Source organism: Crocuta crocuta, unplaced genomic scaffold, assembly GCF_008692635.1.
Source record: "Crocuta crocuta isolate KB4526 unplaced genomic scaffold, BGI_CrCroc_1.0 scaffold367, whole genome shotgun sequence".
Taxonomy (NCBI): Eukaryota; Metazoa; Chordata; class Mammalia; order Carnivora; family Hyaenidae; genus Crocuta; species Crocuta crocuta.
In genome coordinates this window covers 2,560,451-2,584,922 of record NW_027527936.1, presented here as the reverse complement: position 1 = coordinate 2,584,922, position 24,472 = coordinate 2,560,451, and the positions used below count along the sequence as shown (strand labels likewise).

Here is a 24,472-nt window from a genome sequence, read left to right as displayed (position 1 = left end):
ACGAACCGTGTGATCATACCTGAGCTGAAGTCGGACATTTAACTGACTGAGCCACCCAGGCGCCCCAAGTGTCCGACTCTTGATTTTAGCTTAGGTCTTGATCTCAGGGTTGTGAGTTTAAGCCCTGCATTGGGCTCTATGCTTGACATGGATCCTAAATAAAACAACAACAACAACCCACTAAATAAACTAGGAATAGAAGAAAACTATCTCAACATAATAAAGATTTATAAGTAACCCATAATGAGCATCATATTCAATAGTCAAAGACTGAAAGCTTTCCATGTAAGATCAGGAACAAACTTTCACCACTTCTATTCAACATAGTATTGGAAATTCTAGCCAGAGCTATTAAGCAAGGAAAAAAAAAGATATCCAAACTGGAGAAGAAGAAGCAAAATTATCTGTTTGCAGGTGATACAATCTTATATGTAGGAAACCTTAAAGATTCCACAGTTGGACATAATAAATGAATTTAGCCAAGTAGCAAGATACATAGTCAACACACAAAACTCACTCACACTTCTACACACTAACAATGAGCAATCAGAAAAGGAGAGTACAAAAACACTTCCATTTATAGTAGCATCAAAAAGAATAGTTAGGAATTAATTTAGCCAAGGAGGTGAAAGACTTGTACAATAAAAACTAGAAAACATTGCTGAAAAAAATTAAAGAAGACAAAATAATGGAAACAGATTCCATGTTCATGGATTGGAAGACAATATTAAGATGTCAATACTATCTAGGGGCGCTTGGGTGGCTTAGTCGGTTAAGCGTCCGACTTTCGCTTGGGTTATGATCTCGCGGTTTGTGGGTTCGAGCCCCACGTCGGGCTCTGTGCTGGCTGCCAGCTCAGAGCCTGGAGCCTGTTTCAGTCTGTGACTCCCTCTCTCTCTGACCCTCCCCTGCTCATGCTGTCTCTCTCTCTCCTAGAAATAAATAAAAAATATTAAAAAAAAAAAAGATGTCAATACTATCTAAAGCAATCTGCAGATTTGATGCACTCTCTATCATAATCCCAATGACTTTTCTTTTGCAGAAATAGAAAAACCCATCTTAAAATTCATATGGAATTTCAAAGGATGCTGAACAGCTAAAACTAACTTGAAAAAGAAGAACAAAGCTTCAGGACTAATACTTCTTGATTTTAAAATATACAGGGCACCTGGGTGGCTCAGTGTGTTAAGGGTCCAACTCTTGATTTCTGTTTAGGTCATGATCTCAGTTTGTGAGACTGAGCTCCATGGTGGGCTCTGTGCTGACAGCATGTAGCCTGCTTGGATTCTCTCTCTCTCTCTCTCTCTCTCTCTCTGCCCCTCCCCTGCTCACATGCACATGAGCATGCTGTCTCTTTCTTTCTCTCCCTCAAAATAAACATGTCTTTAAAAATTTACTACAAAACCACAGTAGTTAAAACAGTGTGGTACAGGCATAAATACAGACATGTAGACCAATGGAATAGAATACAGAGCTCAAAAATAGACCTTCATGTATATGCTCAAATGATTTTTGACAAATGTGCCAAGACCATTCAATGGGAAAAGTCCAGTCTTTTCAACAAATGATGCTGGAAAAACTGGACATGCATTTACAAAAAGAATTAAGTTGTACCCTAACAGCATATATAAAAATTAACTCAAAATGAATAAAAGATTTAAATATAAGACCTAAAGCTATAAAATTCATAGAAGAAAACACACAAAAAGCTTTATAACATTAAATTTGGCAATGACTTCTTGGATATGACATCATAGACACAGGCAATAAAAGAAAAAATACACAAACTGTACTTTATGAAATTTAGAAATTTTTGTGCATGAACACAAAGTGAAAGGAAACTTATAGAATAGAAAAATGTTTGCAAGTTATATATCTGATAAGGAATTGATATAAGCAGAATCTATAAAGAGCTCCTATCCTAAAACTCCATAACCTAAAAACAACCTGAGTTTAAAATGGGCAAGGGACTTGAATAGATATTTCTCTAACAATGACATATGACTGATCAATCAGCACATGAAAAGATGTTCATCATTAATTATTAGGTAAATGCAACTCAAACCACAATGAAAAACTACCCTGTACTCATTAGGATAGCTACTACCAAAACTACAGAAAATAAGTGTTGATGATGATGATATGGAGAAATTGGAACCCTTGTGAAACTGTTAGTGAGAAAGTAAAATGGTGCAGTCACTGTGGAAAATGGTATGGTGGTTCTTCAACAAAATGAAAGCCAATTACTATACGATCCAGCAATTTCCCATCTAGGTATATAGACAAAAGAATCGAAGGCAGGGACTTGAGCAGATATTTGCACACTTATGTTCATAGCAGTGTTATCCACCATAGCCAAAACATTGAAGCAAGTGTCCCTTGATGGATGAATAGATAAACAAAATGTGGAATATACAATGGAATACTATTCAGCCTGAAACAGGAAGGACATTCTGACCTGTGCTACAACAGGGATGAAACTTGAAGCTATCATGCTACTTGAAATGTGAGTCACCAAAAGACAAATAGTGCATATGATTCCCCTTATATGAGATGCCTAGAGTAGTCCAAATCATAGAGACAGAAAGTAGAATGGTGGTTGCCAGGGGCTGGGAGGAAGGGCAGAAAGGGGAGTTACTGTTGAATGAATATACAGTTTCAGGTTTGCAAGATGAAGGGAGTTCTGGGAGTAGATGTTAGTAATGGCTGCACAACATTGTGAATGTGCTTACTATCACTGAAGTGTACACTTAAAAACAGTTAACATGATAAATTTTCTGTTACGTGTATTTTACCACAGTAACACACAGTTTTGGGGGAAAAAAGTAGAACAAAGACTTTTGCAGATAAACGAAACCAAAAAAGTTTATCACTAGTAGATCTCTACTAGGAGAAATGTTGAATCATGGTCTTTAGGCTAAAGAAGTATGGTACCAGATAGAAACTTGGATCTATGCAAAGCAATGGTGAACTCTAGAAGTGGTCAATATGTGGTTAGATATGAAAGACTTTTGTTTTCCCATTAAATGTCATAAACATCAAGGTTAAAACAGGCCACATCTTATACAATTTGTTTGGAAAATATGATGGTTAAATACTCAAGTTCATCACTTCCAGGTTCTACTTTCTACTCAATGGTAGAACATAATTCAACCATGCTCTCTGCTACTTTATAACGAGGATCATCTTTTCCCCAGAGTCAAATAGCATGTTCCTCATTGCTCTCTGAGGCCTCACCGGAAGCAGCTTCAAAGTTCATGTTTCTAGCAACATTCTGATCATGGCAATCTACGTATTCTCTGAGGGGATGGAAGCTTTCCCTATAGCTCTCACTTCTTCCTGAGCTGTCACCAGAATTACCTTTAAGTCTGTATTTATGCCAACAATCCCTTCAAGGCAATTTAAGCTTTTTCTATCTAGCACCCCAACATTATTCTAGCTTCCACATATAATACAAGTACAAACCACTTCTGCAGTTTTAGCTATTTGTGATAGAATATACCTCACTTTCTGGTACCAAAATGTCAATGAATTTCTGAAAGCCCCCATGACAAAGTACCACAAATTGGGTGGCTTAAAACAACAGAAATTTATTCCTCAGCACTCTGGAGGCTCAACTCTGAAGTCAAGCTATCAGCAAAGCCATGTTCCCTTTGAGACTTTGGGTGGAGTCTTTCGTTGCCTCCTCTAGCTTCTGGTGGTGACTTAATCTTTGGCATTTCTTGGCTTGTACCTGCATCACTCCAATCTCTCCCTCTGTCATCATATGGCACTCCCTGTGTGTCTCTGTCTTCACATGGCATTTCCTCTTCTCATAGGTACGCTGGTCATATTGGATTTGGGTCCATCCTAATGACCTCATATTAACTTGATTGCATTTGCAAAGACCCTGTATCCAAACGAGGTCATATTCACAGGTACTGAGGGGTTAGGACTTCAACATATTTCAGTGGAGACACAATTCAGTCCATGAGACAAGAATAAATAGGATATATAAAGAGCCCTTGCAATAAAAAAACAAATAACTCCATTAAAATTGGCAAAGGATATGAATAGATATTTTCTTTTTAAAATTTTATTTATTTTGAGAGAGAGAGAGAGAGAGAGAGAGAGAGAGACCTCACGTCCGCGCATGCACACACACGTGAGTGGTGGAGGGGCAGAGAATGAGAGAGAATCCCAAGCAGGGTCCACCCTGTCAGCACAGAGCCCAATGTGGGCACAAACATGAGATATGACCTGAACTGAAATGAAGAGTTGGATGCTAAACAGACTGAGCCACCCAGGTGCCCCATGAGTAGACATTTTCTAAAGAAGATATACAAATGGCCAATAAGCATAAGTAAGATACTCAAGAGCACACAGGAAATGCAAATCAAAATTACATTAAGATCCTACTTCACACCCACTATGATAGCTATAATAAAAAATATAGACTATAACAAATATTGGCAAAGATGTGGGGAACTTGGAAATCTTGCACACTGCTGATGGAATGTTATATGGGACAACTGTTTTGGAAAACAGCCTGGCATTTCTTCAAAAGGTTACACAGAGAGTTAACATATGACCCAGCAATTTCACTCCAAGGTACATACCCAAGAAAAATGAAAACATGTCCACACAAAAAATTAGCCTTATTTATAATAGTCACAAAGTGGGAACTACCAAATGACCCTCTGCTGATAAATGGAAAAACAAAATGTGGTGTAATCCATGCAATGTAATATTATTTAGCAACAAAAAGGAGACAAAGCACTTATCTGTGCTGTGATAGGCTTGAGTCTTGAAAAGATTATGCTAAGTGAAGGAATCCAGATACAGAAGACCACATACTATCTGATTCCATCTGGATGAAATGTACTGGATAGGCAAATTCTTAAGAGACAAAAAGTAAATTAGTAGTTGCCAAGAGGCTGGGGGCTAAGGGAATGGACAATGACTACTAATGGGTATGGGGTTTCTTTGGGGAGAGATAAAATGTTCTGAAATTACACAGTAGTGATAATTGCATAACTTTGTGAATATACTAAAATTCACTGAACTATACACTTTAAAAGGGTGAATTTTATGGTAATGTAATTATACTTCAATTTTTTTAAAGAATAAATGTAATTCTACGTAGGTAAGAACTGTGCTAAAAACTACAAAACATTGCTGAGACAAATTAAAGACCCAAATAAAGTGCAAGATATAGAACATGTTAACACATTGGTGGACCCGATATTGCTAAAATATAAATTCTCCCTCAATCGATCTGAACATTCAATGCTATTCCAATCAAAATCATACTAGGCATTTTTGTCGAAATTGACAAGCTCATTCTAACATGTATATAGGGGAGCACCTGGGTGGCTCAGTCAGTTAAGCTTCTTACTGTTGATTTCAACTCAAGTCATGACCTCATGGTTTGTGAGTTCCAGCCCTGCATTGGGCTCTGTTGTGCCCACAGAGCCTGCTACAGTGCGGAGCCTGCTTAGGATTCTATCTCTCCTTCTCTCTCTGCCCCTCTCCTGCTTCTGCTTGCTCTCTCTCTCAAAAATAAATACATAAACATTAAAAAAATAAAATGTATATGGGAATGCAAAGGACCTAGAACAACAACTTTAAAAAAGAAAAACAAAGTTGGAAAGGTTTTCTTTCTGATTTCAAGACTTACAATAAAACAACAGGATGGCATTATTCTAAGAAGAAACATGGATTAATGGAACAGAAGATAGTCCAGAAACTGAGCTGTATAACTGATTTTTTATAAAGGCGCCAAAGTAATTCAATAAGGAAATAATGCTCTTTCCCATAAATGGTTCTGTAATGATTGGATATACATTTGGAAATAAATGAAGATCAACCCTTACCTCACACTGTATATACAAATTATCTATGATGGATCATTAATCTAAATGTAGAAGCTCAAACTATAAAACCTTTAGAAGAAAAGAGAAGAGAAATATTTTGTGCCCTTGGTGTAGATAAAGATTTCTTAGATGGCTTTTATGTCCTATCATAAAATTATAAAAGAAAACTTTCATGAATTAGGATCCATCAAATTTTTTAAAACAACTATTCTTCATAAAACACTGTTTTAAAATATGAAAGGACAAGACATAGACAGAGAAAATATTTAAAATACATCTATCTAATGAAGGACAGGTATCCAAAAAATATAAAGAATTCCTACAACTTAATATAACTAAATTAAAAACAAGCAAAATATTTGAACCAAGGTTTCATAAAAGAACATATACTAATGGCCAATGGGCGCATCAAAACATAATCATTGTCATCAGACCCTCTCAGAAGTCAAATTAAAACCACTGTGAGATACCATTACATGTCCACTAGAATGACTAGAATTCACAAGACTGACAATAACAATGTTGTTGAAGATGAGAAGCAACTGAAACTTCCATATCATTGTTAATGGGAGCATAAAATAGTACTACTACTTTGGAAAGCAGTCCAGCAGTTTTTTATAAGGTTAAACATACACTTATAACTCGATAATTCCACTAGTAGGTATTTATCCAAGACGGGGGGAAAAAAGCTGGCATGAAGATATTAGTGGCAGCTTTATTTCATAACACTTAAAACCCAAAAATAATCTAAATGTTCTATCAACCAGTGGGTGGACAGTTTGTGGTATATCCATATACAAGGATATTACTCAGCAGTATAAAAAATGGACTCTTGACACAGGCAGCAACATGGCTAAATCTCAAAATCATCATTTTAAGTGAAAGATGCCAAACACAAAAGAGTATATACTAGATGATTCTATTTATTTGAAATTCTAGAAAAGGTATTGTAATACAAAGTGGTGGAGTGGGGACAGGGCAGGGAGGGGTGCAATGGCAAAGGGGGAAGGAACTAATGAATACGTTAGGCTACTGCATATGTTTTCATCTTTTTTTTTATTTTTAATGTTTTATTTATTTCTGAGAGAGAGAGAGAGAGAGAGGCAGCAGGAACAAGGGAGGGTCAGAGAGAGAGGGAGACACAGAATCTGAAACAGGCTCCAGGCTCTGAGCTGGCTGTCAGCACAGAGCCCAATGCGGGGCTCAAACCCATGAACCGTGAGATCATGACCTGAGTCGAAGTCAGACGCTTAACCGACTGAGCCACCCAGGCGCCCCAATATGTTTTCTTTCTTGATTGCAGTGGTTGGTTGTGGTTATACAGGTGTACGTACCTGTCAAATCTCACCGAATTCAACTCTTAAAATATGTATGCTTGTATTGTATTAGGTATTTCAATCAAGCTAATTTTATAAAAGAAATACAAATAACCTTTAAACCTGGGGAAAATGTTCAGTCTTACTATAAATAGATCAATAAATATGAAAACTACATTCAGATCCCCATTCTCAGCTATCATTTTGCAAAAACATAAAAGTTTGACAACATATTCAGTTGGTGAATTTTTTTTTACCAAGGTGGTTTTCACATGCATTGCTGAGGGAGAGGAAAATGGTACAATTCTCTCTGAGGGGTATCTGGCAATATCTACCCAAAGTACAGATGCATCTAATCTCTAATCCCATAATCCCATTTCTGTGACTCTGTCCTACAGAAACACCTGCATACCTGTGCAAAAGACTAGAAGCAACCCAAGTGTTCACCAAAAGGAGGCTGGGTAAATCGAGTACATCCACACAATAGAAAGCTACAGTGCTCTTTCTATTTAGTAAAAAGGAAAAGAAGCCAGGAAAGGAGGAACTCTGAGTAAATATTCACATTTCTTATATTCAAATAAAGAAATACTGGAAGGATAAATAAGAAATTGATCAAAATAGTTACTCATTATCCACTTGCTTTTAATTAGAGCATTACTGAGTGTTTGGGGAATGATTTTGGTAAAAGTTACTGAAGTCTTGATTGGAAATTCCTTCTTTTCTTCCCTCCGCTCCTCCTTCCCTGCTTTTCTTCCCTTCTCTCCTACAAAAACGTACTGTTTATATGGAGGGTGGTTTTGAAGACAAGACCGGATACTATCTCCTTGATTCAGAGCCAAGAAATCCTGTAGCTGTAGTTTCCATGATACCTAAGAGGGCTGGGCTATAGGGCCCAGGCAGCTATAATAAAAATGAGACCCCTCAGCAACAAGGGATGCCACTCATCTTAAGTATAAAAGAGGAAAGCCCCCCAGAGCAGTCTAGCTCCTTGCCCTGAGTGTCTGAAACAGCCCTAACTCATACTGGCTCCTGCTTCATTCCAGCCCTGAAGTCGATCACTTTGTCCACCACTTCATGGCTGATCACGCTGAAAAGACTAGACACTGCTCACAGCATCTAAGCCTTTCTAGTTCTCTACCATAGTTTATTGCCTTAAGTGTGGCTCCAACTACCACTCTCCCGTTGATTTTATAAATCAGCCTCATTTTGATGATTAAACATGCTCAAATTGGTTGTCTCTTTGTAAGATTTCTTTTTTTTTCTTTAAAAGAAATAATCCATTATATTCTTCCTATAAATTTTCCCGGTGGGTAAGAAGTGAACAGGAATACATCCTCTGCACCCCAATTTCTTCCTTCATTCTAATTGGTTGAGCAATAGAAAAAGACAGGCAATAAGAGGAGAGTAGTAAACGATGAGCACCAATTGCTCCGGTGTACTCTGCAAAAATGCAACTCACTTCAAAATATGAAATCAGAAAGAATAGGCTTTAAAATACCTGTTCTCTCTGTTCAGCACCCACAGTTTTCCCAGGGGAGTCATTTCCAAGTTGCTTATTCTCTTGAGATTCATGAATCTCTCCTCTGAGCCTTTCAACCTTAAATACAAAAGTATTTAAAATTTTTTTTAATGTTTTATTTATTTCTAGGAGACAGAGAGAGACAGCGTGACTCTTATTAAAAAGAAAAGATCCTAAACTGACATAATAGCAGTAACACTACTATTTAGCACAGGTAGCTAAAATGTATAAAGTATAAACACTGATAGACTGCATCTAGGTCAGAGCATGGCATCTATCTGGGATGCTACAGCCGCCAGTAGCGGTCCTCGTTAATGACATATATATACAATGATATATATATAGGTGATACATATCTGTGTTGCTCTAGCTACTGACTGTTATTTTATACACATTTAAATAAATTCTAAGAACGAATGACATTCAACAACTTACTATTTCTCCAAGCACTTTTTTCTCTGAGTCAAGTGACCGAACCCGATTTCTTAAAGCCAGAATTTCCTCATCCAGTCTCTGATTATGTTCCTTTGCTTTCTGTAGGCCAATTGAATCTAAAACAGAGAAAAGAATACAGTTTTTTTATTTCTCACACTAGACTAATGAGCTGGATTTTTTGATAGGGTTTCCAGCACTAGAGGCTCTTGGAGGAAATGTACTTTTAAAGCAGTGGAGCCTACCTCCTAGAAGTTCAACAGCAGAGAGAATCATCTTCCTACTTGCTGGTGCTCCCATCTCGCATACATACCACATACACTCCTAGACACTTCTATTCAGCAACAGTAGGGTCTCACAGATGACAAATTGTAAGCCACGAGCAGTGTATGGACAGGTTTTCTGAGCTAAATCAAGTTAATGCATCAAAACCATCTTTGTGCCTGCACCACAGCCCATAAACTGGTAGTCCTCTCTAAGACCTGCTCTTTCCAGGACTCATCAGTTTCCATATTGCAAACTTGCTACCGGAAACTTTTCTGAATTTGTAGCTATTTCTTTTTAGCCATTTCCACGTATGTTTCTCTTATTTTTCTTCTTCTGCTTTAAAGTCTCTTTTGCTGGGGTACCTGGGGTGGCTCAGTCGGTTAAGCATCTGACTCTTGATTTTGTCTCAGGTCACAATCTCACAGTTTGTGTGTTCGAGCCCCACACTGGGCTCTGTGCTGGTGGTGTGGAACCTGCTCAGGATTCTCTTTCCCTCCCTGCCCTTACCCCTGGCTTGTGCGCTCTCTCTCTCTCTCTCTCTCTCTCTCTCTCACACACACACACACACACACACACACAAATAAAAGAAATAAACTTAAAAAGAGTCTCCTTTGTTTTCCTTCTTTATCACCTGTTTTGTATTAATTATTCCTTGTATTTTTCCTTTCTTCTTTTTTCCCTTGCTATCTTCTTTTTCCTCCTTAGCATGTAATTTTTTTTAATTTGAAAAGTGCTGAAAACACACAACAAAGAAAAAAAAACATTCACAACCCCACCTTGTATATGTGTCTCAGTGTGAGACACACATATATGTATATATACAGAGAGACAGAGACAGAGACATTTGTTTTTTGACCTGTGCAATTTTTCAAAGATTTAAATGATGCTATACAATCTGTCTGGGACTTTACCACTTGTGGATGTATCATGGATGTCTTTTTTTGTGTGTGTGTGTGTCATGGATGTCTTTACAGTATTGTCTTTACAAAGTCATTTTCCATTTCTCATTTGGAACTACTTTTAAATTAATTTTACTGGTTCTTGGTTTTCATATAATGGATGCATCTGTGTCCTATCAGTAATTTGTTCCTCTCCACTTTAGTCTGTCTTATTCATACACCACTTACTAATCTACTGGTCTCAATCCATACTCTCATTTTATTCTCCACAATGTGCCATTGTCTGAATGTACCGAATGTGTGTGTCACTTTCCCCTACTGATGAAGATTCAGGTGTGTTGCCAATGATTTGCTCTTATAAACAATTCTAAAATCATTATCCTAAGTGTCCGACTTTTGCTTAGGTCATGATCTCGCGGTTCGTGGGTTCGGGCCCCGCGTCGGGCTCTGTGCTGACTGCCAGCTCAGAGCGTGGAGCCTGTTTCGGTCTGTGACTCCCTCTCTCTCTGACCCTCCCCTGTTCACGCTGTCTCTCTCCTAGAAATAAAATAAAAAACATTAAAAAAAATCTTATAAAATCATTATCCTTTTTCATTAACCTTTAGGCACTTATGACATTATTTCCAAAAAACAAATTCCCAGAAATTGGACCACTGGATCAGCTGATATGTGTACTTAGGAAATGTAATAGATACTGCCAAATGACTCTTCAAAAACATTGTACAAAGTTACAATCTGTGCAATGACACTGCCCATTTCTCCACACTGGAGGTTACCAGAATTTTAATTTTCATAAATCTTAAAAATGTGGTTGAATTATGGTATGTTTTATTTATTTATTTAAAAAAATTTTTTTAATGTNGTTTGGGCTCTATCCATACTTTGGCTATTGTTGCTAGTGCTGCAATAAATACTGGAGTGCACGTGCCCCTTCGAAACAGCATACTTGTATCCCTTGGATAAACACCTAGCAGTGCAATTGCTGGGTCATAGGGTAGATTCATTTTTAATTTTTTTGAGGAACTTCCATACTGTTTTCCAGAGTGGCTGCACCAGTGCATTTCCACCAGCAGTGCAAAAGAGATCCTCTTTCTCCGCATCCTTGCCAACATCTGTTGTTGCCTGAGTTGTTAATGTTAGCCATTCTGACAGAAGTGAGGTGGTGTCTCATTGTGGTTTTGATTTGTATTTCCCTGATGATGGGTGATGTTGAAAACCTTTTCCTGTGTCTGTTGGCCACCTGGATGTCTTCTTTGGAGATGTGTCTATTCATGTCTTTTGCTCGAATTATGGTTTTTTTTAAATGCAATATTGTTTTGCTCATCATGAATGGAATATAGGCTTTTAGTTAAACAAACAAACAGACAGACAGATAACCTATGTTTCAAACTGAATACTCTCATCTAACCCTTATTCACCAACCTGACCCAAAATAATGTTAATATTTAGTAAATATTCTTCAAAAGATTTTATATACATATTCTAACATACAGACAAGCGTTTTATTGAAAATATTTAACAACTGCTAAAGTATGGACCTTCATCTATAAGAATGTGCTTCAGAACAAAGTTCTAGAGAACTGCCAAATATTATTCCTTCAGTGACTGGGAGGATAAGGGGCTAGAAGGAGCTAGGATGGTGGGGTAGGTGGTAGACAATTGAAAGACTCAGGGCAGCAGCTATTTACAACTTATACAAAAGTATCCCAGTGTCTTCATGACTTTACTGCTCCACATTAATGTGTACCACCTCTTGCAGTCCTGTGGGCACACACACACATACATACACACATACCCAAAAAATAAAAGCCAAAATAACACTGTACCATATATATTACTGTACAACTTTCTTTTTTCACTTGATAACGTATCACAAATACCTATTTGTGTCATGCACATAGATCTATGTCATTCTTACTAATAGATGCACAGCCACTTATTTAGCCAATCCATTGTGGAGAAACACAACTTAATTTTGCTACCCCAAAGTTACTTCTTACTCCCAGTACTTTCACAAGTTCTTCTACAGTCATCAGGGATCATGTAATATCTTTGCCTGGTTTTGAAATCAGGGTAATGCTGACCACGTGAAAGTTGGAAAGTATTCTGTCTTCTTTAATTTTCTGGAAGAATTTGTGTAAAATTGGTATTATTTATTCTTTAAAAGTTTTTTAGAATTCATTAGTGAAGACATCTGAACTCAGAGTTTTCTTCATGGGGAAGATTTTTAACTACAAATTCAGTTCTTTTGGCAGATTCCTTCTTCTTTTTCTTTTTAAATATAATTTATTGTCAAATTGGCTTACATACAACACCAGTGCTCATCCCAACAAGTGCCCGCCTCAATGCCCATCACCCATTTTCCCTTCCCCTCCCACCATCCACCTTCAGTTTGTTCTCTGTATTTAAGAGTCTCTTGTGGTTTGCCTCCTTCCCTCTCTGTTTGTATCTATTTTTTCCCCTCCTTCCCCCCAGGGTCTTCTGTTAAGTTTCTCAAGATCCACATATGAGTGAAAGGAGATTCCTTTTTCAGTGAGGTTTGGTAGTTTGTCCTTGAAGGACAAGATTCGTGTCATCCAGGTCATCAAGTTTGTTGGCATAAAGTTGTTCAAAATATTCCCTTATTATCTTTTGGGTCTGTAGGAACATTCTTTATGTCATTTCTTATATTGGTGATTTGTGTCTTTACTCTCTCTCTCTCTCTTCTCTCTTTTTTATGATCAATCTAGTTAGAAGTTTACCAGTGTTATTGATCCTTCTAAAGAACCACTCTTGGTTTCATAATTTATTGTGGTTCTTTTTTTAATTTTATTGACCTCAACTCATTTTTAATATCTGTCTTATCTTGCTTGCTTGGGATTTAATTTTCTCTTCTTATTCTGGGTCTTTAAGATAAGAGGTTGGATTATTTTGAGCCCTTTCTTGATCTGGTATAAGCATTAAATGGTGTCATTTCCTCTCCAAGCAATGAGTTAGTTGCTTCCCCCAGAAATTGATATGTATTTTTCATTTTCATTCAAGTTAATTCATGGAACATATTTTCTAATATCCCTTGTAATTTTTTCTCTGAAGGCATGGCAATTTAGAAATATCTTGTTTGGGTTCCAAATACTTGGGGATTTTCTAAACATACTTCTGTTATTGATTTTCAGTTTAATCTATTATGGTCAGAGAACATAATTTGTGTGATTTCAGTTCTTCCACAGAAATGTATTTTATGGCTCAGTACGGTCTCTCCTTGTGAACAGTCCATGTGTACTTGAAAAGAATGTGTGATCTGGTGGAGTCTTCTATAATTATCAATTAAGTCATGTTGGTTGGTAGTGTTCTTAAGTCTTCCATATCTTTGCTGATTTTGTTTTCTTGTTCTATCAATTATGAAGAAGGCAGTGTTCATGTTATAACTGCATTCACATATTTTTGAAAAGGAGGGTTAACAATCCTGATCACCAATTACAACGTAAGGGTTCTTTTCTCCTATACATCCAAGCAACCCTTGGACACTAACTGCACATCCTACAATTCCACTTGATTCTGACACCGTCTAGCTGGAGATAGCATCAGATCACACAGGTTAAGGGCTCAGTCCCACAAGAACGCTCACCACTTTAGATACCAATGGCAAGCCCATGTTGGTATGTGTGCTTCCGACTGACTGGTTATAAATCAGAGGTTGCACCACGACCCCCATCTTGGTTTGATTCATTTGTTAGGGTGGCTCACAGAATTCAGAGAAACATTTTACTCAAAAGATCACCAGTTTATTATAAAAAGTTATAACTCAAGAATAGCCAGATAGAAGAAATGCACAGGGCAAAGTATGAGTAAAGGGGTGAAGAGCTTCCATGTCTTCTCTGTGGACATCACTCTCCCCATTCTCCATGTGTTCACCAACCCAGAAGCTCTCCAGACCTTGTCCTTTGGGGTTTTTATAAATGCTTTATTCATAGACATGAGTAATTAAAACATTGGCCATTGGGGGCTAAACTCCATCTCCAGCTCCTGTCCCCTTCCAGCCTTTGGTAAACCGGAGGGGGTGGGGGTGGGGTGGTGGCTTTCCAAAAGTCCTCATTAACATAACAAAGGACCCTTTTCATCACTATCCACATAGGAAATTTGAAGCGTTTTAGAAGCTTGGTGTCAGAAACAGGGCCAAAGACCAAATATATAGTTCTTATTACAAATCACAGACAGTATCACTGGGTAAACTCAGTTAGAATTATTTAAAACTGGTAACATGTTTTAATTACTTTTGTAGGTGCTACCATTATAACACTCAAATTTTGTTGTGTTATTTATAGCTGGTAGCATTTTTACAGAGTCAGGCTTCGGACAGATTAAATAATTCGCCATGAATTGCAAGCCTATTGGCTTCCCAGTGAACACGTGTATGTGAAGTCTTGTGAAATTAATCACAAGGTGTCTTGATCTCAGGGGTAAAATATGTATTACTAGTGTTGACCACAGGTTTTAGAGTCAGATACATGGATATCTGACTAACCCAGATACATGGGTTCAAATACGCACTCTACATTACTTAATTAATGCTTAATGTAGACATTAGATAGCTCACTTAACCTTGTCATAACTCAGTTTCTTTGTCTATGAAATGGGAATAATAATACTCACTACTTGGAAGTGTTGTGAGGGTTAGAATTTATGCATATAAAATGCCCAAGAGAATACCTGTTACTTCGTAAGCAGTAAGTGATAGTAATAGTAATAGTAGTAGAAATAAGTAGTAACAATGGCAATAGTGCATTATTATTATTATTATTAAAGATATTATATTAAAACATATTTAATACATATTAAATTATTGTTTAATGTATTATTAAATATATCTACTAACATGAATGACTCACCATTCTCTTTCTTTATCAAATTTTCTTTCAATTTTTCAATTTCTAGTTCAGCCTTCTTAAGTGCAGAATCTAAAGAAAAGAGAAACAAAATATTTCGGTAGGAAGAGAACGGTTAGTGTAATGATCAAATCCAAAGTGATTCTCTTGCTTTGGAATACTTCCTTTCTGCTGATATTCCTTTTAAGTTTCTACATAAATGTCACCTCCAGGAAGCTTTTACAGACTCCTCTTAGTGTTCCTACTGCACCTTATTATTATTCTTGATTAGCTGATCTCATAATATTTGTTTCCCTAACTAGATTCCATGCTGAAGAGTTTGGACTATTATAAACAAATAGGAACAACCAAACTTTTTAAGCATGGTACTATCAGCTTTAATAAAAAGAAAATGATACTCAGAAATACTTAAAATTGGTTCATGTAATTAGTAATATTTAGAATTTAACCAGTAGTTGCTAGAAATATCAAAACTACAGAATTTCAACAGAAGTACCTTTTGATACTATTCAAGAATTATATGAAGATGGCAGAATGGTAAAGGGCAAGAACATGGGGCATTGGGTTCTTTAATCCAGGTTTTATCAACTTTGCCTCCTGGGGTCTAATCATCACCAGTAGTATGTTTGGTGGGCTTCCTATGGCAGGATCAAGAACCTCCCAGAGATAAGAGACTAAGGTGCATCTTAAGAGATCATTCCTAATCACAAAGTAAGTACATCAGCACAATCATGCATGTTTCATTATTACTCCCAAAACACTCAGTTGTTTGGAGTAAATCCCAGTCTAATCTACCAGATTTACCTAAAATTATGTTCTGACCATAACAATGCTATTACTGCCACTGCTATCAGCAACAGCAGCTACTAGTGTCAGATGTATTAACATTATAACAAATCTTCAAAGTGGATATTAGCATTCCCATTTTATAGATAAGGGAGGCTCAGAAAAATTAAGCAACTTGCTCGGTGTCACACAACAAGTAAAGGTAAATCTGAGATCCGAACTCAGGTCTGTTTGACTATACTATGCCAGAGATGTCAGAATAACTCTGTTTTACTACAACAATAGTTTTCCAAAGTGTTCGTCTATGGAAGAAGGAGAGGTAGTAGAATGATAGCAGGTGGAAGGATGTTCCAGAAAGAGGGAAGAGCATAAGTGAAGGAGAGTGGGTAGGAGGGAGCATGGAGTGTTCCGGGAAGTACATGTAGTCAAATACTGCTTGGGCCTACAGAGCAAAGGATGGGGAGAAGTATGGGATATGAAGCTGGATAGATAGGCAGGAGCTAAACCAGAAAGGCCTTAGAGAGCTCCAAATTTATTCTACACAATGATTTTTTAAAAATGAAATCTTAAAGTACTGAGGAGGTAACGGAGAGGTTCTGCAGACATTTGATTTAATTTCCACTTAAAAAAAAAAAACAAAAAACCTATGTCTACAATAACACATACACCAAATATATCATATACCAAACTCAGATATATCAGAGACCACCAGATGCATGAACTTGTACTTCCAGGTAGCATCTCCCGTCATGTCCATGCAGATATTTGAAAATCACAGCTCTCCATCAGTGCACTTAAACTAGTAATATTCCTAAAACTATGTTGGTTGCAAGTTTATATGACCTCTCTACTGTTTCAGAGTTTTACTTTCTAAGTCTACTCCTTTTAGTGTTGCCCTAGGTATTTCTTAGGACCTTTTTGTATTAAGGAAAATTTCGATCATATACAAAAGTAGATAGAACAGTTATGGAAACACTTATCTCTATCATCCAGCTTTTTTTAAAATCATCAGGTTTTAACAATTATCACATCATAGCCAATCTTGTTTCATTTATATCCGTAAATATTACACACTTAATTTCCTAATGCTGTATGCCAAATCACCACAAGCTCAGTGACTTAAAACAAGGGTGCCGGGGTGGCTCGGTTGAGTGTCCAACCCTTGATTTTGGCTCATGTCATGATCTCAAAGTTCGTGAGGGGCTGAAATCAGGGTATGAGCTGGGTGTGAGCTGGGTGTGTTCCCCTCTGAGGCTCTGGGAAAGAATGCAGTTCCAAGCTCACTCAGGCTGCAGGCTGAATTCAGTCCCATGATTGTAGGACTGAAGTCCCCATCTCCTTGCTAATGTTAGCCAGGGAGCTCTAGCAGCTTTTAGAAGCCACCAGTATTCTTTACCACATGGTCTCTTCCATCTTCAAAATCAGCAAAGGAGAATTCCCCTCACATCAAATCCTTCTCACACTTTGAATATCTTTTTCAGGGAGAAGCCTAAACCTCTTTTAAGGGCTCACCTCATCAGGTCAGTCTCACTTGGGATAATCTCTCTTTCTTAAAGCCAACTGATTTGGGACCTTAACTACATCTGCAAAAGCTCTTCATAGCTGCATCTATATTATATTTGATTTTTGAATAACTGGGATAGTGTATACCAAGCAAGGCTCTTGGAGATCATCTCAGATTTCTACTTAATACACTTATTTCCTTCAGTTCTTCTATTTTTAACAGCTTATAGATACCGTAAGTTTATATACCATATAATTTATATACCATAAAATTTGCCTTTTTAGAAGTGTATTATTAAATAACTTTTAGTATATCTACATTTGTGAAACCACCACCATAGTTTGATTTTACAAAATTTCTATCACCCCATTAAGAAGCCTCATGCCCCTTTAGTTAACCCTCATCCCACTTTTAGCCCTGGGCAACCACTAATCTACTTTCTATCTCTATAGATTTGCCTTTTCTGGACACTTCACATAAATAGAATCCTACAATGTGTGACCTTTTGCATCTGACTTCTGTATTTAGCATTGTGTTTTTGAGATTCATCCGTGTTGTACCAAGTGGAAGTATCTGGTTTTTACAGGCAAATCCTCTTCTCCTGCATGAATGTTAGGAGTCCCCTAAATCACTCCCATGTTTGGTGACTCTTAGGACCTGCCTCACGGGACTAAAGATACGATAATACTCACATCTAAGACTTACTACAACAAAAGGACACAGAGCAAAAGCAGCAAAGATAAGAGGCGCAGGGGGCAAAGGCCAGAGGAAATCGGGCTCAAGTTTCCGGAGAATCTTCTCCCAGTGGAGTCACACAGGATGTGGTTAATTTCTCCAGCAACAAACTGTATCACACATGTGAAATGTTTTCTCCAGGGGAGTTCATTAGAGATTCAGTACCCAAGGTTTTTGTTTGGGGCTAGTCACATATATACCACTTCTGCCCACCAGGTACCACCAGAATTCCAGATTCTCAGAAGGAAGGCAGGTGTGGAGCACTGTGATATCGTGACTTGTAATAAGAAATGTACATTTGGCCTTGTCTTCAACCCATTTCTGGCACAGAGATCCTAAAACACTTGGAATTTCCTAAGTGATGAGAACGATAAAGCCATCTTATGTTAATGAGGTGACTTTTAGACAGCACTTAACAACTGGGGCTGGTTTCCATGAGAACTAACCATGGGATTAGAGGTCCTATCCTCTGACTTCCAGGGACAGGAGAGTAGCAACAGGTTGAATCAGCTACCAATAGCCAATGATCTAATCAACCATGGCTATGTAGTGAAACCTCATAAAAACCCAGAAGGAGAGAGTTTGAAGAGCTTCTGGGTTGCTGAACACATGGAGATTTGGGGAGGATGGTGTAGTCAGAGGGCTTGGAAGCTCTTCACCCCTTCCCCGTACCTTGCCCTATGCATCTCTTCCATCTGGCTATTCCTAAATTATATCCTTATAATAAACCAGTAATCTAGTGAATAAAATATTTCTCTGAGTTCTATGAGCCACTCAAATGAATTCATCAAACCCAAGGAGGGGGTAGTTGGAACTTCCAATCTATAGCCAGTTGGTCAGAAGGACAGGTGATACCCTAGGCTTACAACTGGCATCTGAAGGAGGAGGGCAGTCTTACCAGACTGAGCCATAACCTGTAGAATCCAACCCTATCTCCAGGTAGATAGTGTCAGTATTAAAGGTAAATAGTGTCAGGATTAAGTTGAAATGTAGGAAACCCAGCTGATGTCCAAGAATTGCTTGGTGATGTGAGAGAAATACCCTCTCCCACACTGAAATTGTATCCAGAAATTCTAAATATGTATAAATCACATTGTTTGCACAAACAGTTTAGGCACAGTGAGACGCTGCTATCAGTTAGGGGATGGTGGGAATACTCCTCAAATCCAAGTTCCCAGATGCTAGTCAAGGGATGACCTTACAAGCATGGCTTTCTAAGGATAGCAGTGTCAGGTCTTCTCTGTTAACTATTTCCTACACAGAATTACTATATCACATTTTTTTTATCCATTCATCAAATGATAGACATTTGCATTATTTCTACCTTCTGGCTATTGTAAATAATAGTGCTCTGAACATTCACATGCAAGTCCTAATGTGGACATACGTTTTCATTTGTCTTGGGTACATACCTAAGAGTTAAATTGATGGGACACATGGTAATTCTACATTTAACATCCTGAGAAACTGTCAAATTATTTTCCAGTGTCTGCACCATTTTACATTCCCATCAGTAATATATGAAGGTTCTAATTTTTCCACATCCTTACCAGCACTTGTCATGGTTTGTTTTGTTTTTTGTTTGTTTCTTTGTCGTTGTTTTATAGCCATTCTAGTGAGTGTGTACTGGTATCTCATTGTGGTTTTAATTTGCATTTTCCCAATGACTAATGATATTGAGCATCTTTTCATATATCTTCTCCAAAGAAATGTCCACTCAAATATTTTGCTCATTTTTAAATCAAGCTTTCTTTTACTATTGAGTTATCAGAATTCTTTACATATTCTAAATATGTCCTGTATCAAACATGATTTGCAAATATTTTCTTCTAGTCTCTGAGTTGTCTTTTCACCTTTTCACCTTTGCAATATATTGCAAATCCCATGGTTCATGGGATCAAGCCCTGCATTGGGCCCTATGCTGACAAAATAAATAAATAACAATTTGTAAAAAGTTTCAAATTTGATTGAGTCCAATTTATTAGTTTTTCTCTTACCACTTTTGCTTTTGGCGCTCTACTAAAATATCATTGCCTAATCCAAGATCATGAAGATTTACTATGTTTCCTTCTAAGAGTTTTACAGTTTTAACTCTTATATTTAGCTTTGTGATCCATTCTGAGTTATTTTTGTGTATGAGGGTGATAAAAGCAAATCCCAGACATATTGTTCATCTATAAATATTTCACTATATATATCATTAAAAGAAGTATTTTTAAACATTTACTCTACATGTGGTTAAGAAAATTTAGCAATTCCTTACATATCTAGTAAATATTCACATTTCCAATTTTTCACAAATGTTAACAATTTGTTTGAATCAGGATATAGTAAAGGCCACACATCATAACTGGTTAATAATTCCCTTAAATTTTAAAAAATTCATCTTTTTCATGCAATTTATTTATTGAAGAGTACTCTAAATATTTGACATGAATTCTTTTTTTTATTCTTGAAGAGTATCTTTGTTATTATCCAAAATTTTTCATCCCCATCCAAATTTTTAGATGTGATATAGAGAGAGCTAGAGATTAAACTAAAATAGAGTCTTTCATTTAAAAGAGTTAGTTTCGGGGGAAGCGCCTGGGTGGCTCATTCTGTTAAGTGTCTGACTTCAGCTCAGGCCATGATCTCTTGGTTTGTAAGTTCGAGCCCTGCATCCGGCTCTGTGCTGACAACTCAGAGCCTGGAGCCTGCTTCAGATTCTGTGTATGTGTCTCTCACTCTGCCCCTCCCCTATTTGTGCTCTGTCTCTCTCTCTCAAAAGTAAATAAACATAAAAAAATAAAAAAAAAAGCCAGTTTGGGGGCGCCTGGGTGGCTCAGTCGATTAAGTGTCTTCTGACTTTAGCTCAGGTCATGATCTCACTGTTCCTGAGTTCCAGCCCCATTTCAGGCTCTGTGCTGACAGCTCAGAGCCTGGAGCCTGCTTTAGATTCTGTGTCTCCCTCTTTCTCTGCCCATCTCCCACTCACCCTCTGTCTCTGTTTCTCTCAAAAATAAATAAACATTAAAAAAAAATTTTTTAAAGAGTCAGTTTGGCGGTAGCTAGGTGGCTCAGTCGTTAAGCATCTGACTTCCGATGAACATGAGCCCTGCTTCAGGTAAAACTCGAGCCCTGCATTGGTTAAGCCCCACTGCCCCACCTCTCTCTCTCTCTCTGTGCTCCTTGTGGGATTCTCTCTCTCTAATCTTTGTTCACTTGTGCCCTCTCTCTCTCTCTTAAAAAAAATAATAATAAGAGTCAGTTTGTTGAAAGCAGACTAATCCTTGGTAAACACTCTCGTATAGCTCATTTATCCTGAAATACATTCTGACTTTTAAACCGATGACTCAAGAAGTTATACCTAGGGCACACATTGGCACTGCATATATTTTATTTTAATTTATTTGAGACTACATATGTTTTTAAAGGACTTGCTAATTCAGCTTCCCAATGGTCCCCCAGTATATTTACTGGGGCAACAGCTTTCAGTTAATAGTTTAGGATCTACCAGACCAACCAACTGCTGATGGAACAGGGTGCCCTGTGATTGAGTTCTGTTGTGTCCAAATGTGACTAAAAGGAATGAGTGTCCTGCTTTTCTTTTCTCCTTATGTACTGCAAGCAGCAAAGACTGCTTCTCATCATGCTCACATAGCCGGATTTCTTTTCAAAAAAAATTTTTTTTTTAAATTAGGTTCTAACTTGCATACAGTAAAACTCACCCTTGTAGGTATTTGGCCGGTGAATTTTGACAAATACGTATAATGGTGTATACCCTATTAGGATACAGAAAAATTCCATATTCCAAAACTTTCTTTGTGTTCATTGTTTAAAACACATTCTTTTTTTTTAAATCAACATACAAATATTAGTTTAATTTTTATACTCTAACACCAAATTATCTGAAAAGAGTATCAAGAAATTATCTCATTTACAATAGCTTCAAAAAGAATAAATTGCTTAAGGAGTAAACCTAAAAAAGGAGGTAAAAGACCTGTACAACACAAACTTTAAAACACTGAGGAAGGAAATGTTTAAAAGACACAAACAAATAGAGAGATAACTGGTGTTCATGGATTGGATGAATTAACATTGTTAAAATGTCCATACTACCCAAAGCAATCCACTGACTCAGTGAAATCCCAATCACTTTCCCAAAGATACTTTAAAACACATTCTTAACAAAATCTCAACCCTCCTGATATTGTTTTTAAACCCATGATCAATTTGGCAGAATAATTACTGTTTTATACATTTAACCCTCTAAAGATATGATCCTAACAAAACCTACATATTGCATTTGAAAATCAGCCTAATTCCTTAACCATTAAATTATAAATGTAGGAAGGGGAGAGTTTTAAAAGTTTAAACTTTATACTAAAGTAAATTATTGATAAAGCAAAGATTAAAATATAAGAAGTGAAACTGTAAAAGCACAATAAAACATCATAGAGATGAACAGTTTCAATACTATTATAGTGATACAGAAAAGGCTTTATGCATGAAAACCCAGAAGCCATACAGAGTAACTCTGCTAAACTTGACTTGATACATATTAGCATTTCTATATGGCAAAAACTCCAATGTAACATTTATAACCAATACAAGTCTCATATCCAGAATATATAATTAACCAACAAATTTTTTATTAAGTAATCTCAAGGCCCAATGTGGGGCTTGAACCGAGATCAAGAGTTGCATGCTCTACCAACTGAGTGACCCAACCAGGTATCCCAAGGATATATAAAGAATTTTTACAAATTAGGGGTGTCTGCATGGCTCAGTCAGTGGAGCATCCAACTCTTGATTTTGGCTCAGGTCACAATCTCATGGTTCCTGAGATAGAGCCTGCTTGGGATCTTGCTCTCTTTTTCTCTGCCCTCCCCTCCGCTTGATCTTGATCTCTCTCTCCCCTGCCTCTCTAGCCATCCCCCATTTGCACTCTCTTTCTCTCAGATATAAGTAAACTTAAAAAAAAAAGAAAAAAAAGAAATTTTACAAATTAATAAAAGATACCACCCAATATAAAAATATACATGAGACTTGAGCAGGTACTTCACAAAATAGTATATTCAAATGAGCAACAACAATAACAACAAATTATGAGAAGGTTTTCAACTTCATTAGCAATTAGGGAAATGCAAATTAAAGCCATAACTAAATACCACTACACACTTACCAGAAAAGGCAATGTTAGTAAGACTGACAATATCAAGTACTCACAGTCTCATATACAACTGAGGAGAGCTTAAATTAATACAACTATTTGGAAGACAGTATGGCAGTTATCTACCAAAGTAGAATTTACACATAACCCTTTAATCCAATAAATAGGAATGTCACAAACAGAAATGTGTTGGTAAGTCCAAGAATATTCATAGCAGCATTATTCGTAATAGGTCACAACTGGAAGCAATGCAAATATCCATCAACAGTAGAATGGCTGGATAAAGTAAACTGTAGTATGTTTATTCAGTGGAATATTACACGACCAGCGTAAGTGAACAAACTATGGCTACATGCAACAATATGAAGGAATCTCACAAACAAGATTGAACAAGTAAAACAAACTCAGTTTAAGAATGCATACTGCCTGCAATCAAGACTCAGAAATAATGTTAAAAGTTACTTCTGGGTAAGATGTAGACCTAGAGGGAAGAAACAAAGGGGGCTTTGGGAATTTGTTGCACAGTATGGTGTGAACTTGGGACTTAAGCGTTTTGGTAGGTATGTTGCGCTTATGCTTCAGTAAAAATTTCTGGACACTGTACAAAAAGAGGCTGTTTATCAAACTTAGATTTTTTTTCTTCAGTGTACTCAAGTTCTATCCTGAGAAAACATCAATTATAATACATATAATATGTAATACTATATACAGTGTAATATGTAATACATAATAATCTATAATACATAATATATAATACATAATTAAAACATAGTCAGAAATGTTCCTCTGTAACCACAGCTTACCTAATTTACTCTGTTCTTTCTCTTTTGCCAGTAGTTCATCAGTGAGCCTTCGGATCTCTTCCTGGGCCATCCCTAACCTCTCTGCTACATGCTCTGCATTTGTCTCTAGGCAGTTTTGTGATGTTTCATCTTTTTCCAGGTCTTCATTATGGGACTGAAATAAAACTATTGTTAGTTATAAAACAAAAATTAAATGTACTTTTATAAAACTGCACTATCACTACAAGCACTTGAAAGCTAATAAAGAGAAGCAGCAAACAGTATTTCATTTATATGTATTTCTTTCATTAAGTTAAACCATATAAAATTGGTGATATTTGATCTTTTCCCCATATACACACA

At 36.9% G+C, this 24,472-nt stretch overlaps 1 protein-coding gene across 2 annotated transcripts in view; it reads right to left on the bottom strand.

Annotated features, from left to right (window-relative positions):
• Positions 1-24,472, bottom strand: part of CCDC30 (coiled-coil domain containing 30) — a 122,646-nt gene that overhangs the window by 79,933 nt on the left and 18,241 nt on the right. For both annotated transcript variants that reach the window (XM_077752016.1, XM_077752015.1), the window contains exons 5-8: positions 24,131-24,284; positions 15,154-15,222; positions 9,126-9,241; positions 8,670-8,768 (exon numbers count right to left, since the gene is read on the bottom strand). In XM_077752016.1, coding sequence (XP_077608142.1) covers positions 8,670-8,768; positions 9,126-9,241; positions 15,154-15,222; positions 24,131-24,284 — 438 coding nt within the window. The remainder of the gene's footprint in view (positions 1-8,669; positions 8,769-9,125; positions 9,242-15,153; positions 15,223-24,130; positions 24,285-24,472) is intronic.